Below are 13,771 nucleotides of genomic sequence, written 5' to 3' on the forward strand. Positions count from 1 at the left end.
CAAAAGCGAAGAAATCCATGGGTCTTTGCTCTGCCCAGAGCGCATGTCGTCGATGGCAAGTGCTACAGGACAAAGTTGAGTGGGCAAAGAATGTGCGCGTCAGGTGAAATGGGCGAGCGAGAGAGAGCGTCGGCATCGGTATGCTTGAGTCCAGAGCGGTACACGACCCGGATGTCGTATTCTTGCAAATGGAGCGCCCAGCGTGGGAGGCGGCCAGAGGCGTTTTTCAATGAGGAGAGCCAGTACAGCGCATGGTGGTCCGTTACTACACCAAATTCGCGGTCGTATAAGTAAGGTTGAAACTTCGTAAGGACCCAGAGGCTAAACACTCCTTTTCTGCAACACACTAGTTTAGCTCCGACTTTGTAAGCGTGCGGCTAGCATAAGCAACAAAGTATTCCTCAAGACCACGTTTGCGTTGGGCAAGAACCACCCGAAGGCCGACTCCACTAGCATCTGTATGGACCTCAGTTGGGGCAGCGGGGTCAAAATGTCACAGAGTAGATGGAGAGGTGAGCAGATGGCGGAGGGTCGTGAACGCGTCATCGCATGCTTTTGGCCAGGCGGATAAGGCCTTGCCTCCAGCCAGCAGCTGAATAAATGGGGCGATGATCATAGCGAAGTTCACAAAGCTGCGAAAATAGGAGCAGAGGCCAACGAAACTGCGTAGTGTCTTCCGGTTGGTGGGTTTGGGAAACTCCGCAACTGCACGGAGTTTTGCAGGATCCGGAAGCACGCCTTCTTTGGATACGGCGTGGCCTAAGGTAGTAAGCTCACGGGCAGCAAAGAAGCATTTTTCGATGTTAAGTGCAGGCCAGCCTTAGTAAGGCAGCTCAATACCTATCTTAATCGTTGGAGGTTGGTCAGGAAATCAGGTGAGAAGACAACGACATCATCTAGGTACCACAAACACGTGTGCCACTTGACACCGCGCAAGATGCTGTCTATTATACGGTCGAAAGTAGCGGGCGCATGGCCGAATGACATGAGATTCAATTCGTATAATCCGTCGGGTGTGACGAAGGTGGTTTTCGAGTGGTGAGCCTCTGCCATGGGGACTTGCCAATATCCAGACCGCAAATCCAGACCACAAAACTCGGCACCTTGCATTCGCAGACCGCAAAACTCGGCACCTTGCAAGCAGTCAAGAGCGCCGTCTATGCGCGGTAGGGGATATACGCATTTGCGCGTAATATTGTTAAGGTGTCTGTGATCTACGCAGAAGAGAATAGAACCATCTTTCTTTTTACGAGGACGATTGGCGACGCCCACGGGCTACGGGACGGCTGAATCACGCCACGCCGAAGCATATTGCTCACTCGTTCGTCGATGACACGGCGTTCAGGAGCTGAGACACCGTAAGGGCGCTGCCGGAGTGGGGCGTGCGAACCGGTGTCGATGCTGTGCGATATTGTAGTGGTGGGGCCGAGAGAATGTTGATCGCAGTCGAAGGGGGCGGTGAATTCGCGTAGCAAACTGATAAGTTGCGCGCGTTCTGTGGTTGTCAAATCACCGGAGATTGACGGATGGAAGCACTCCAACGGCGTTCGATTGGCACTGTCGAGTGCGGCGAGGGACGTCGAACGTGCGTCGTTGGGAGCATCGAAGGGCATTGAAGAATCCCCACTTTGCACGTAACCGAGCCACTCTCCGCGATGCAAAGTCATCGGCAGAATAGACACATTGCACACATACATGACACCACGGCCAGCACTGAGGGCGATGACGGCAAAGGGCAACGGAAGAGAACGGCGACGGACGAAGAAGTCACATTGCGTGAATAGCACGGTTGCGTCACGTGCTGATGCACAACATACGGTGACGATGGTTGCTGACTGAGAAAGGATATCAGTAACTTCGGCCACAAGCATTTTTGTAGACGTCCCAGGATCTTGGTCCATGGCTGCATCGGCAAGAAAAGTCAGCTCCACCTCGGCGCGCGCACAGTCAGTGATGGCATTGTCTGACGAAAGGAAATCCCAGCCTAGCATAACATCGAGGCAGCAGGATGGCAGCACAACGAATTCAATGACATGAAGCGTCTCCTCGATGACAACACATGCAGTGCAGGCTCCGAGTGGTTCCATAGGCTGTGCGCTCGCAGTACTCAAATACACTCCAGAAAGTGACGTCGTTACTTTTCCTATTCGTCGGCAAAGTCCTGCGCATAACACCAAAATTGCTGCGCCCGGATCGACCAGCGCGAATGTTCGAATCCCTTCGACGTATACCTCAATGACGTTGCAGAGGTTAGTTATTTCATGGCCTTTGGCAAATCGAAGGGGACGCAGTTCTCGCCTCGGGAACTCCGGCACTTCGTTTTCCTGAGGTAGAGGGCTTGGCCGGCGTCTCATCGGTGAGATGGAGCGGCGGCGTGCGGATGGGGAACGACAAGCAGGGGAAGCACAAGGGTTTCATGCGGCGGCACAGGAGATTGTGGCTGTCGAGGGGCGTAAGTGCTCATGGGTCGGTGGTTATCACAAAGATGCAGCATACGGCGTCGAAAAAAGCGGGTAACATGTCCCGGAATACCACAATGGCAACAAATTGGGTGGTTGTCAGCGTTTCGTCAAGGATTTGGCTTACGTGGTAGCTGTGGGGAGGTGGTGAAAGGGAATCGGGGGAGGTCGCGCAACAGCTTGGAAAAGTGGACGTAAAGCGAAGGGCTGCCTTGCAGCGACGTCAGCTTACGTCAGGGGCGCCGCGACGGTAGGTGGTCGAATAACAGCTGGCAGGCACTCGGTGACTTGCTGCTTGATGACGCTCTGTAACCCCGGTGTCAATGGAGAGTATGGTTGCGCGTTCACAAAAACCACCAGGGAAAGCTGCAGAGCAACTTCTACTTGTACGCATTCCTTTATTTGGTGCATTAGAGGCGACTCGTCAACATCTAGCGTCAGACCTGAGACAGCGGTGAATTTGTAGGACGGATGTCGTGTGACTACTCGCTACGTTCGAAGTTCGCCGTAACTGCGACACAAAGCAATGACGACCGACACTGTGGCTGGGTTTTGGACGACCAACATTTGAAAGGCGTCGTCCTCAATTCCCTTGACGTTATGCCGGATATTGTTGGCTTCTGGCATCGTTGCGTCGATTCTGTTGCACAGATTAACGAAGTCTTCGATGTAGCTGGTGAAATTCTCACCTGGTTGCTGGGCGTGTCCGCGCAGGTGTTGTTCGGCCAGCAGTTTTGCGAACAGCAGGACGACCAAAGACTTCCGTGAAGTTGGTCTTGAGCGCCGACCATGTCGGAATGTCGGATTCATGGTTACGATACCACAAATGTGCAACCTTGCTCAAGTATAAAATTATGTTGTTGAGGTTTGCCGTATCATCCCAGTGGATGTGCGCGCTGAGTCTGTGGTACGAGGCGAGCCAGTCCTCGACGTCCTGATCACCGGTAACCGCAAAAATGGCAGGATCCCGCTGACGCTGCACGCCAGGACAGATGACAGTTGGTGCCGTGACTGCAGCTTGTTGAGCTGGATCGTCAGGCATGGTTCGAGAAGGCTGGGTAGGGTCGTCCGGCATGGGCCGAGATGGTTGAAGGGTTAGGCTTCGGAGTTCCACCTTTGATGGAGTAATACCCCGCACCTCCACCAAATGTCAAGTGTACATTGATAGGGTACGCAAGCAGTGAGAGGTAGAACTCGGTGTGGTAGTCGAAACCCCCGGAACCGTAAGAACTGGCCCCGTGCGTAAAGTGCTGGTGATGCGCTTAACTGACCGGCACTTCTTCGTTACATTTCATACGTTAGAGATGTGCCGGGCTAACCGGTGCCTCTTCTTCATTACACAATATATATATAAAAACGAGAAGGAAGGGGGTTAACCGAGGCGCCCGATTTTAGTAGTCATATCATGAGAAGCCAACAAACAATGACAGCATAGGGGAAATTGCTTGTGCTTAATAAATGGAATAAAGAAACGATAAATTAATCTAAATTAATGTGGGTGAAAAACATGCCGCAGGTGCGAAACCAACCCACAACCTTCGCATTTCGCTTGCGATGCTCTGCCAATTGAGCTACCGCGGCGCTGTTTCCTCATCCACTTTTAACGCGATAGCGTTAAGGAGCTCGTGTCGCAGAAAAGCCGGTGTCGTCGGCGTCTGTGTCGGCGTCCGCGGCGTTGACCGTGAGCGATAAATCACTGCAGGCACTTCATAAATAAAGAGCAACTTCGAAGATGGGCTGGGTGGGAATCGAACCAGGGTCCCCGGAGTGTGAGACGGAGACGCTACCACTCAGCCACGAGTTCGATGCTTGCAAGAAGTACAAAAGCGCTTCCAGTGAATGCGGTGTTGCCTTAGAAACGTGCCGTAGAAAGTTATACTGCAGTGTATATCGGTAATTACGAGGATGTAACTTACAGAAGTCGCATTTACATGAGTAGCGCAGTACGTTTCCGCAACATTTCTTCTGTGCTTACCACACACGCAGAGCCATCTTGTGGCAAACACAGAAGACCCCCTCCTCTCAATGTACGGCGCTGCCCCGACAGGTGGCGCGCCACGGCTGTGCGCGGACCGGTGCCAGGCGCGTCGCATGCCCCGACTCCCTCTCCCCTGACGACGCTTCGCCGTTCTCCCATACGGGTTGCAGACTCAAGCGCCGTTCCTTTCTTTAGATTACTATCTATCTATCTCTCTGCCCGTGCCGATCACGACGTTCGGCTGGCGTAGATCGTTTCCTCCTCCGAGACACCGAGTTCTTTGGTTCGTTCCGTTTGCTCACGCGCACATTTCGTTGCCGCGCCGAGCACTGCGTTGCTCGACGCTCACCGTGTCCGATGCGGGGCGCCTCGTAAGTGATCGCTGCGCCGTAGCGCATTGTCTTACACCCCTTGGCGGGTCGACGGGAACGCTGTCACGTTCCACTCTTGAAGGCGAAGCTTAAGCGTCCTCCAATTTTTCGGGGGGTATTTATGTGTCCTAGTAGAACCCTGGGAGTGTTAGCCAGCGCCACGACTCACAGACCTTAGCGGTGGACGTGGAACGTCCTTCTTGCCGCAGGCGTCACGAGAACGTGATGTTTTTGGGTGAAGGCAATTGGTCAATAAACCCACATATTTGTCTACTATGACACATAAATACCCAAAAAAGTGGATGGGGAAACAGCGCCACGGTAGCTCAATATTACAGCGAAGTTGTTAGCCTCTAGTTACTCGGCATTTTTCGTCCGCGTCCGTCGGCGAAAATGTGGGCCCATCCCGGCGGATGTGCAGGGCCAAGAGCAGTGGCTCGTCTCCACGTAAGGCAGAGGCTTCAAGCAGTCATCAAAGTGACCAGTGCGTAGATTCTTTGTAATCACGCATATAGCATAGAGAACAGCATACGTTTCAATAAAGAACAAGCACAAATCAACAATATGAACCACATAATTGAAGGTAAGACGCTCCTGATAACAACGCGAAGCACGTAGTCCTCCCCGTGTACGTTTCCCGTAAAGATTACTGTAGCGCAAGCTGGCGCGCCCACCGCAGCTTGCGACGTGTGGAGTGACGTCTCTAGCCTTTTGTATGTAAAAGAACCAGCCTAGCGACTGATTTCAATGCTGTTGAAGCCCCGCTACGTGCGGCGGCGTGCTATCAAAATTACCATTACTGCCATTCCTCTAAAGCAATAAAGCATTGCATACCCCCCTCAGCAGTTGTAGTGGTGGTTTCCAACAGCTTCGCTGGACATTCACTTTCACAGGGCCGGCATGGTGTAAAAAGTTTTTTATGTTTTTCTGCACTGTGAAGTACATAGGCTCGTTTAAATAAATCCAGAGGCTCCTGACTACGCCATTTCTCAAAGCCATTCGTTGGCTTGGGAGGTTCAACTCCGCGATAGCTAATTTCATTTACTAGAGACAAAAGTGGTTAATTCGGATCAGCTGTGAGTTGGATGCGTTGGTAAACGTTTATGATGAATTTTTGAATTTCATGAATTTGTGTAGTTGTAAATAAAAGGGTGTGCTAGATTTTTGTACCGTTTTCACACCATACGAATGCAGCACTTCACCTTATCTGAGTAAAAGTTCGCCGAAAGTTTAAATTGGCACAGCACATTTCACTCCAAACACCTACTTTAACGAAAGCAAAGAATCGCTCATTAGAGGCAGGTGTGGCTATTGTCATCAACGTGAACTGAAAAACACAATTGGTTGGGCACCTAACAAAAGTGAAGTGCGACGTGCCCATTATGATGTCGGGCTTGTGGATAAGCCTATACCACCGGCGGCAAATTGTCTTTCTATCCAATTTTATTTCCCCTTCCCCAAATAACATGAGGATAGTCAGCGTTGCGTTTACATATTCAATAGAAACACGGCAGGAAGACGATAAAGCCGATTGATCAACTAATGACTGATTGAAATCACCCAGAGTGAAAGTAATATCTGCCTCATAAACTTCAAGAGCACAAGCTTTATTATCATGCAGGTGTTGGACAAATGAAGAAGGCGCTCCTAACAACAATCTTACGAAAGAAACGATGCATATGACCCCAAATAATCTCAATGTTCACTCAAGCACTGACTGAAAAGGAGGGTGAAGAAGTTTTGACAGCTTAAAGGACACCACCCCGTTTTTTTCCTACTCGGTCACACCAGTAAATATTATAGCCACAGTTATCTTAGAGTAGTTTTGGGTTAGTAACATAGCTCTGGGGTTGGTTTTCGGTGACATAGTTCTGGTTTGCTATAGGCTATCACCTGTGCCAAAAAGCAGCAAGTTTCCCATCAGAGGTTTTCCGCTTCGCCGCATCTCAGTGTAACAGAGTGCAGGCAGTCCCATTTTTCACGTAATTAAGTGTTGGATGCAGCAGATCCGGCGAGAGTGAATTAAACGACAGTTCTTTCTAGCGGTTCAACTATTTCAGAAAGTAGCGTCAACTTGTCTCATTGATTTAAGCATTCATTCATTTTCCTTTTCTTTTGCAGCCTAAAATTTGCACATACTGAGTGGAAACACTGTGGTTTCTTTCTATAGCCTCTAGTTTTTACTTTAACATACTTCAAATCGTTAAGTGTGGTAGCCTGTACAACTTTATGTGTACGAGTTGTTTCTGAAACACTCAAGTTAAGACCTAATCGGGCCACGTTCAGGCCCGGGATTTTCTTCCACACCGCCGGAAAGAAGTAAACGTAGGCGTCCAAGTGAACGGCAAGCACTGGAGAAGAACAGAAATGCAGACCTCAGTCTTACACAGAAATCGCGTGCCCATCGTGTGCCAAGAAAGGACTCGCCCAGAGGCGATATAAGAAATCCTTGCCAGATAGCAATGCAAAGGAGCCCTTTGGCCATGAGCCCATGTCATCGTGCAAAACGTTTGTACGAAAAACTGCCATGTTTCCTTGTGTAGCTGTTGCTCCTGAAATATCGACAAGGATTTGTTCTGAATGCGCAAGGCTGCCTACGAGAGTCCATGGCTGTAGCCCTGGGGGTCGAATAATGGCAGCACTATTTATACCTGGTCCAGCTTGCTGCCACACTCTGTTGTGCTCTGGTATTTAAGGAATCACCGATAGGAATTGTCATACAGTAGAAAGGCTTGTGTACTGTGAATTCAATTGCAGGACTGTAGTGCCACTCACGGAATTTGCAAGCGGACAAGCGTAGACTTTCCTACAGATTACTCGCGATGGATGTAGCACATCCAAACATAAAGCAAATGCATCTAATTTACTTTTTTTGGCAGTGCACATGCAGTTTCAAGACATGAACGTGCAAGGCGGGTGGGATGCATCACTAGAGGAGGTTGGTGACTACAGGTTCAATTCACATATGAATGGTTGTGTTTGGCACATGATCAGAAAGCACGTTTGATGCACAGCAGCAGGATAGCACCATCACTCTGTCGTCCTCACCGTCGTCAGAGAGTTTGCCTATGCTTCCATGACAAAGGTACGTGCGTGCATGGCTTTTGTCAATGGTGCTGCAAGTGCTACCAGCTCTGCATTATTCACTCTTTGGCTTCCTTCACTGCCTCACAGTAAATATACCATTAAGGTCAACTTGCTAGGCCGGCTGCCTTGTTTGGCCATTGTCCGACTGCCCAATCTTTCTTCGTACAGAAGGGCAATTCACCTTTATTTTGCGAAACATGTTTTCTTCATGGGTACATTCTTCGCTCTTCAATAGAGTTCAAGGGTAGGTGTCCTCTAAATACGGTCAGTTAATTTCCTTTCCCTTTGTCCTTTCGTAGCTTCAACGGTAGTCAAGGAGGGAAGGTGTTGAAGGTCCGAAGTCGGCGCCCCTCGGTGATTCGAGTTCACGGTGGCAGCGAGAAGGAAGAGCCGTTGTCCGATGAAGTGACGTTTTATTCAAACGCCGAAGCGTCTGCCCGAAGCACCGCTCTCCTCCACACAACCAAACATAACTTTTTAAGCACTCATTTGTACAAAGGATACGCAAATCAGCCACACATGCGAGTTCACATCATTGTCACCAATAGCACAATCACCTTCGTGCCGCACACAGCATTGGTGGAAACAGTGGCACTTACAGTGTTCTAGAAGGGGGCAGTGGGCTCACTGTCGTATCCCTGCGCCGCTCCGCCGCGGCGCACTTAGCGTCGACTTCCCGCATGCCCGCCAGGGGCGCTGACGCATGTTTCACCTGAAAAACTTCTCTTGCCTCGTGTTGCGGTTGCGGTGGTGCGCTCAGTACACCTCGGTTGGTTCGGCGTTGTCGGTGCTCGACTGCAAATACCGCCGGCGTTGTATGCGTGGCAATATCTCTCTATGCCTGTGCTGTGCTGGTGCTTGGCTCAATGTGCAGTATGTGACTGGGCTGACTGGACTGGATTGTGACAGCAACTGGGCTGCGTGTCACAATCTCAAGCACTCTTGAGCTTCTTTCGTACCTTAGAAATTTAGGTTATTCGTATCTTATGACATCCCGGCTTAGTCAGGACCCTATTAAGAATTTGTTTGGGATTGTCAGAGAAGCCTCGGGCTGTAATGATCATCCGACGCCCACACAATTTCTCATTACGATGAACTGCATGTCTTTTTACAGTTTAGTGAAAACCGTGAGATATGGTAGTGCGGATCCATGTGCGGTAGCTGCCTTGCTAAACACACAGCAGAGCAGCGCAAGTTGCTCTCCCAGCAACAACTTGTGGGACCAGGTAGATGCTCTCATTGTTTCGGGGAATTTACCAGGCGCCGAAGTAGTGTTGTCTTCGGTCGATCACGACCAGCACATAGAGAGGAGCGACTCTCTGATAACTTACTATGTGTCTGGTTATGTCGCACGAAAGTGCGTAATGAAAACCAACTGCCAGGATTGCATGAATGCGCTAACCGTGTCGTCCGAAGATGAGAATCCTGGGCTTGCTGCGTTGACACTGCACAGGGATAGAGGCGGGCTTCTCTACCCACGTGGAACACTTTTTTCGTTTGTAAAAATGCTTGAAGACATGTTTACCGAATGCTTCAGCAAAAAACAACTACATGCTGATAGCATCTTGGATGTGTTTAGTCTGGTGAAAGCAAAGTGCTCGCACAAAATTGGTTGCAGTGAGCATTCCTTTTTCATGGGTGCCTTGTGCGCATGCGCACCGGAAGTACTCTGACAGCGACACTAGCGGCGAGCGCCCGAAACATTTTTGGTGACATCCGGCAAAGAACGTACGTACGGGCTCTCCGTGTTGGCCGCGCTGCTCCTTGGCAGGCAGGATCATAGCTTTTTTTTTTTGCGATGCCACAGCGATGTGCTGCCGTAGGCTGCAGTAATGCCAGCGGAAAGCCTCCAAATGTGCGATTTTTTAGATTTCCTGCCGCGACACTTCAGGCAACGAGACGAAAGAAATGGGTGCAAGCAATACATCACGTCAACGCCGACGGATCGCCGTGGGAACCGACAGCGAACTCCCGCGTCTGCAGCAATCACTTCGTAACAGGTAAAGAAACAGTGACTTGATATTCCTTATTACTTGATGAACAGCGTGTCTGTTGAGCGCATAAGTGTAACTTCGAGCCCTTTCCGAGCGGGACCGTGGCAGGTCGGCGATCGTGCATTTGTTTAGTACGCAGTTTCGGTTGTGTTAGCGCAGTGTGTCCTGTGTCGAACACGCGTTAATAACAGAAACACTCAAGCTGTTTAACCGTCACATTTTATTTCAGGAGCGCCCTCCCGCTTTATGCCCCACCCGGACTACGTACCATCGGTTTTCAAGCACACGCCAATGAGATGCCCTGGGTCAATCGCTCGCTTTGACAGAGTGAAGAAACGGCAAGGTATAGGCTGTGTGTGACGCTGTTTGAGATTCGTCAACTGTCAGCATTTACGACCTTGCAGTAATCTTTCTTCATTTTGTATTCGGCACTTGATATTATTTTTCATTATCATGAAATCGCCCGTGTAATGCTGAATACGCCGGCTGTCGTGCGATTGCCGATGCTAAGCAGCATCGTGCAGTACTTGCGAGTGAAGCTTCTTGAATAGCGAATGTTGATTGCTCTTTCTGCCGCAATATAACTCGCGCTTTCGTCTTGGGCGAGTCAGTTATGGTATCGGCGGCTAGATGCTCCCTTCTCTAAACACTAACCCATTTTTAATGAGTCTTTATCTAGCAAAGGGAGATTAAGTGGTCACTTATTTATGAGTAGTACAGAGTTTTTATATTTGATGTTGCGCCTATCTTATTAGTCTTAAATAGCACATTGTTACTGTCGCGAAATATATTTTAATGTTATTTATCAGCTTCAAGACTGGCAAATGCAAGTGGCCAAGCCAGCAGCGGTGCAACCACATCAGCTGTTGGGCAGAGGACTCCACCGAGTATAGCAGCAGGCCAAAATAGGACACCACAGGATTGTCAACCAGTTGCCGGGGCATCTACTCCACCTCTTGGTCAAGGAACACCATTAAGCAGAGCAGCAAGTGCAATGTCATTAGGCTCTACGACCTGTGAAGATGGTGCAGTATTGCATAGTGTACCAGCTGAACACGAAAAGAGCTGCCAGACGGATAATTTCTCTCTAGAGCGTATTATGCTGCTTGAAAGCCAATTAAGTGCAGAAAGAAAGAAGGTGCAAAAGCTAGAAGTACAGCTAAAAGCTGCTGAGGAACAGACAATTCAGTGGAAAGCACATTACTACGAGCTGAAGGCTACAACACTGTGCCTCGATAACATGCAAGGTACTGAGCATATGTTGTATTACACAGGATTGCCTTCTGTGCAAGTGTTTTACGATATACTAAATTTAGTTTTGAACAATAACCCTCGGTTTGCAATAGACATAAAGAGCAGGTCACTCACTGCTGCCGAGCAGATGTATGCAGTACTGGTTCGCTTAAGGACAGGTATGGCCACACGAGAGATTGCTCGCAATTTTTTAATTTCAATGCAATCATTCAGTCGTATATTTTCAGAATGGGTACTTATATTGCAGAAGGTTCTCACTGAAATAACTAGCTTCCACACACTTCCTGAAGTACAACAGCACATGCCGCTTCATTTTAGACGGTACCCAAACACACGTATAATACTTGACACAACAGAAATTCGTATACAAAAGCCCTCAAGCTTAACTGCCCAAAGACGAACTTTCTCCCACTACAAGTTCGCAAACACAATGAAATGTGTTGTAGGTGCAACACCTGACTGCTATGTTAGCTTTGTGTCGCCATTATATGGGGGAAGTACCAGTGACAGAGCTATTGTGCAACAGTCTGGAGTACTTGATCTATTCGAATCAGGAGATGGCATCATGGTTGACAAGGGATTCAAGGTAGATAACCTTCTGCCACGTGGTGTTGTCCTTCATATGCCTCCATTTCGTATTCCTGGAGAAGCGCAGATGAGTGCCAAGGATGTTGAAGCCACAAAGCATGTTGCAAGTGCACGGGTGCACATTGAAAGGGTCATAAGAAGAATCAAGGAGTTCCATTTATTGGACAGACCCTTACCTATAAACATGTTAGACATAGCAGATGCAATTTTCACAACATGTGCATTTCTCTCAAACTTTAGGCGACCACTAATAAATAATGGCAAGGAAGTGGAGACAGACACCATGTAATAGAACACGAAAGCATGCGGTATATTTATTCGGAGCACCTAAAAGGTGTCGTCATGCACTAAAGTTTTATGATGCAAAGGAACGCACTATGTGTGTGTCAGCCTTCTGATAGTCATCTTCAGATTGTCCTCATCACAATGGTCAACTAGATAACACCCCACAGCATACTTCTTAAAGGACACGTAGCCTGCACCTGTAGTGTAAAGAAATCCAAGGCGTCGGATACGTCGTGTCATGAGTTCTGGAATAATAGCAGCCTTATAGAAGTACACCAGGCCCTGAAGTATGTCTTTCCAAATTTCTGCGTCAAAATATATACGTTCCACTGATATGCAGTCTTGCAGGTCAGCATGGTCTGTGAAGACTACAAAGTCGCACCATGGCTTCTTCGCGACTCCCATCTGTCCTTGTACTTGGTAGTAATAATAATGGTCTTTCTTCAGGGTGACCTCACCATTAGTTACTGCCAAGTAAAAACCTTTGTCAGCGCAGGCGTCGACAACTCTTTGGCCAGCTTTCGAAGCGGGGCACTTCACTTCTAGAAGGCCATCCTCACTGCCATCTCTCACAAGGCGATCGGGCGATGCGGCGATGAAAGAATGCAATTCATGAATATGCAATCCTGTTTCCAGGACATCTATATTTTTGTCATATAGCTGCATGAATTCTAGATATTTTTGAACTGCTTTTGCTTCATTTTGTATTCCGTAGAGCCTGGGGTCACCACTCTTCATTATTTCTTTGCGAGGATAAAGTATTTCTTTAACAAGCCCTTCTGGCTTCAGGCAGTGCAGTATTCTGCGGAACTTTGAAGCAGTTAGCTTCCCGGTTCTTTCTGTGAACCATAGAGGGTTCTTATCCTGGCCTACAGTCTTTGCACAGATATCTGCCCTCTCGGTAGCTGTGAGCGACACCTGCTCCTTGAAATATTCATCGATCAATGTGAGGCACTTCTGCGAATTCATGTCCTCTGTGTCGTTGATGGGGCTCGCATTTCTCACTGGTGCTGGCCTCTCTGTGTAACGGTTCCACACCAGCTCAGGTGCATGTGTTGCAATCGCACTCCTAAACTTCAACAGCCCAGACTGCCCAGCTGTTCTCAAATGAGGAGGAAGTTGTCGCTTAGCCTTAACGGGCACCGTCTTGTTAATCACATGTTTCTTAAAGGTGATGTCCACCAAGGGTTTGGTCAGCAAATGGTCTTGTCCTGAAAATAACAAAATGCGGGGACTTGTATACAGTTCATACACATGTTTTATAAAGCTTACTGGCCAAGATCTATTTTGACATTTGATTACGCATGCGGTTATTTTGCACTAATGATGGACACTGCAAGCTCCTGTGAATCCGATCAGCATGCTAGCTCACCTCTTTTCAAATACAGTGTTTCTCTATCAGCATGCTTACATTCTACATTAAGGTACCATTACAAGGAAGAGTGTAGATACCAGACCAAAGCTCCTTTTGAAGTCATTTGTCACATCGTCTTGTGTTCTACCACATACCCTTATTCTACCACATACCCATATCCTTATTCTGTTCGCTGCATTTTACCTGATTAACTTGAACTGTGTTCTGAATAAAAACATTCACCTTACCTTGTGTTGGTGCCATCCATCTGCACGGGACACTCGTACAAGACGGCCTCTGGATACTTCGTATGGCAAACAGCAATGCAGCTATATGCTGGCACCTTTGGCTTTGACTAGGAAAATCAGAAGAAAATAAACAGTATTCACATTTAGATGCCT

General features: G+C 48.5%; 1 protein-coding gene across 1 annotated transcript; it reads left to right on the forward strand.

The window, feature by feature from the left end:
* The first annotated feature begins 9,603 nt into the window (after window positions 1–9,603).
* Window positions 9,604–12,049, forward strand: LOC135921223 (uncharacterized). The gene is made up of 3 exons (XM_065455536.2): window positions 9,604–9,895; window positions 10,119–10,232; window positions 10,699–12,049. The coding sequence occupies exons 1-3, from the start codon at window positions 9,694–9,696 to the stop codon at window positions 12,018–12,020; spliced, it is 1,638 nt and encodes a 545-aa protein (XP_065311608.2). The 5' UTR covers window positions 9,604–9,693; the 3' UTR covers window positions 12,021–12,049.
* The last annotated feature ends 1,722 nt before the right edge of the window (window positions 12,050–13,771 follow it).

The sequence above is a fragment of the Dermacentor albipictus genome, unplaced genomic scaffold, assembly GCF_038994185.2.
Source record: "Dermacentor albipictus isolate Rhodes 1998 colony unplaced genomic scaffold, USDA_Dalb.pri_finalv2 scaffold_34, whole genome shotgun sequence".
In the NCBI taxonomy this organism is placed as follows: domain Eukaryota; kingdom Metazoa; phylum Arthropoda; class Arachnida; order Ixodida; family Ixodidae; genus Dermacentor; species Dermacentor albipictus.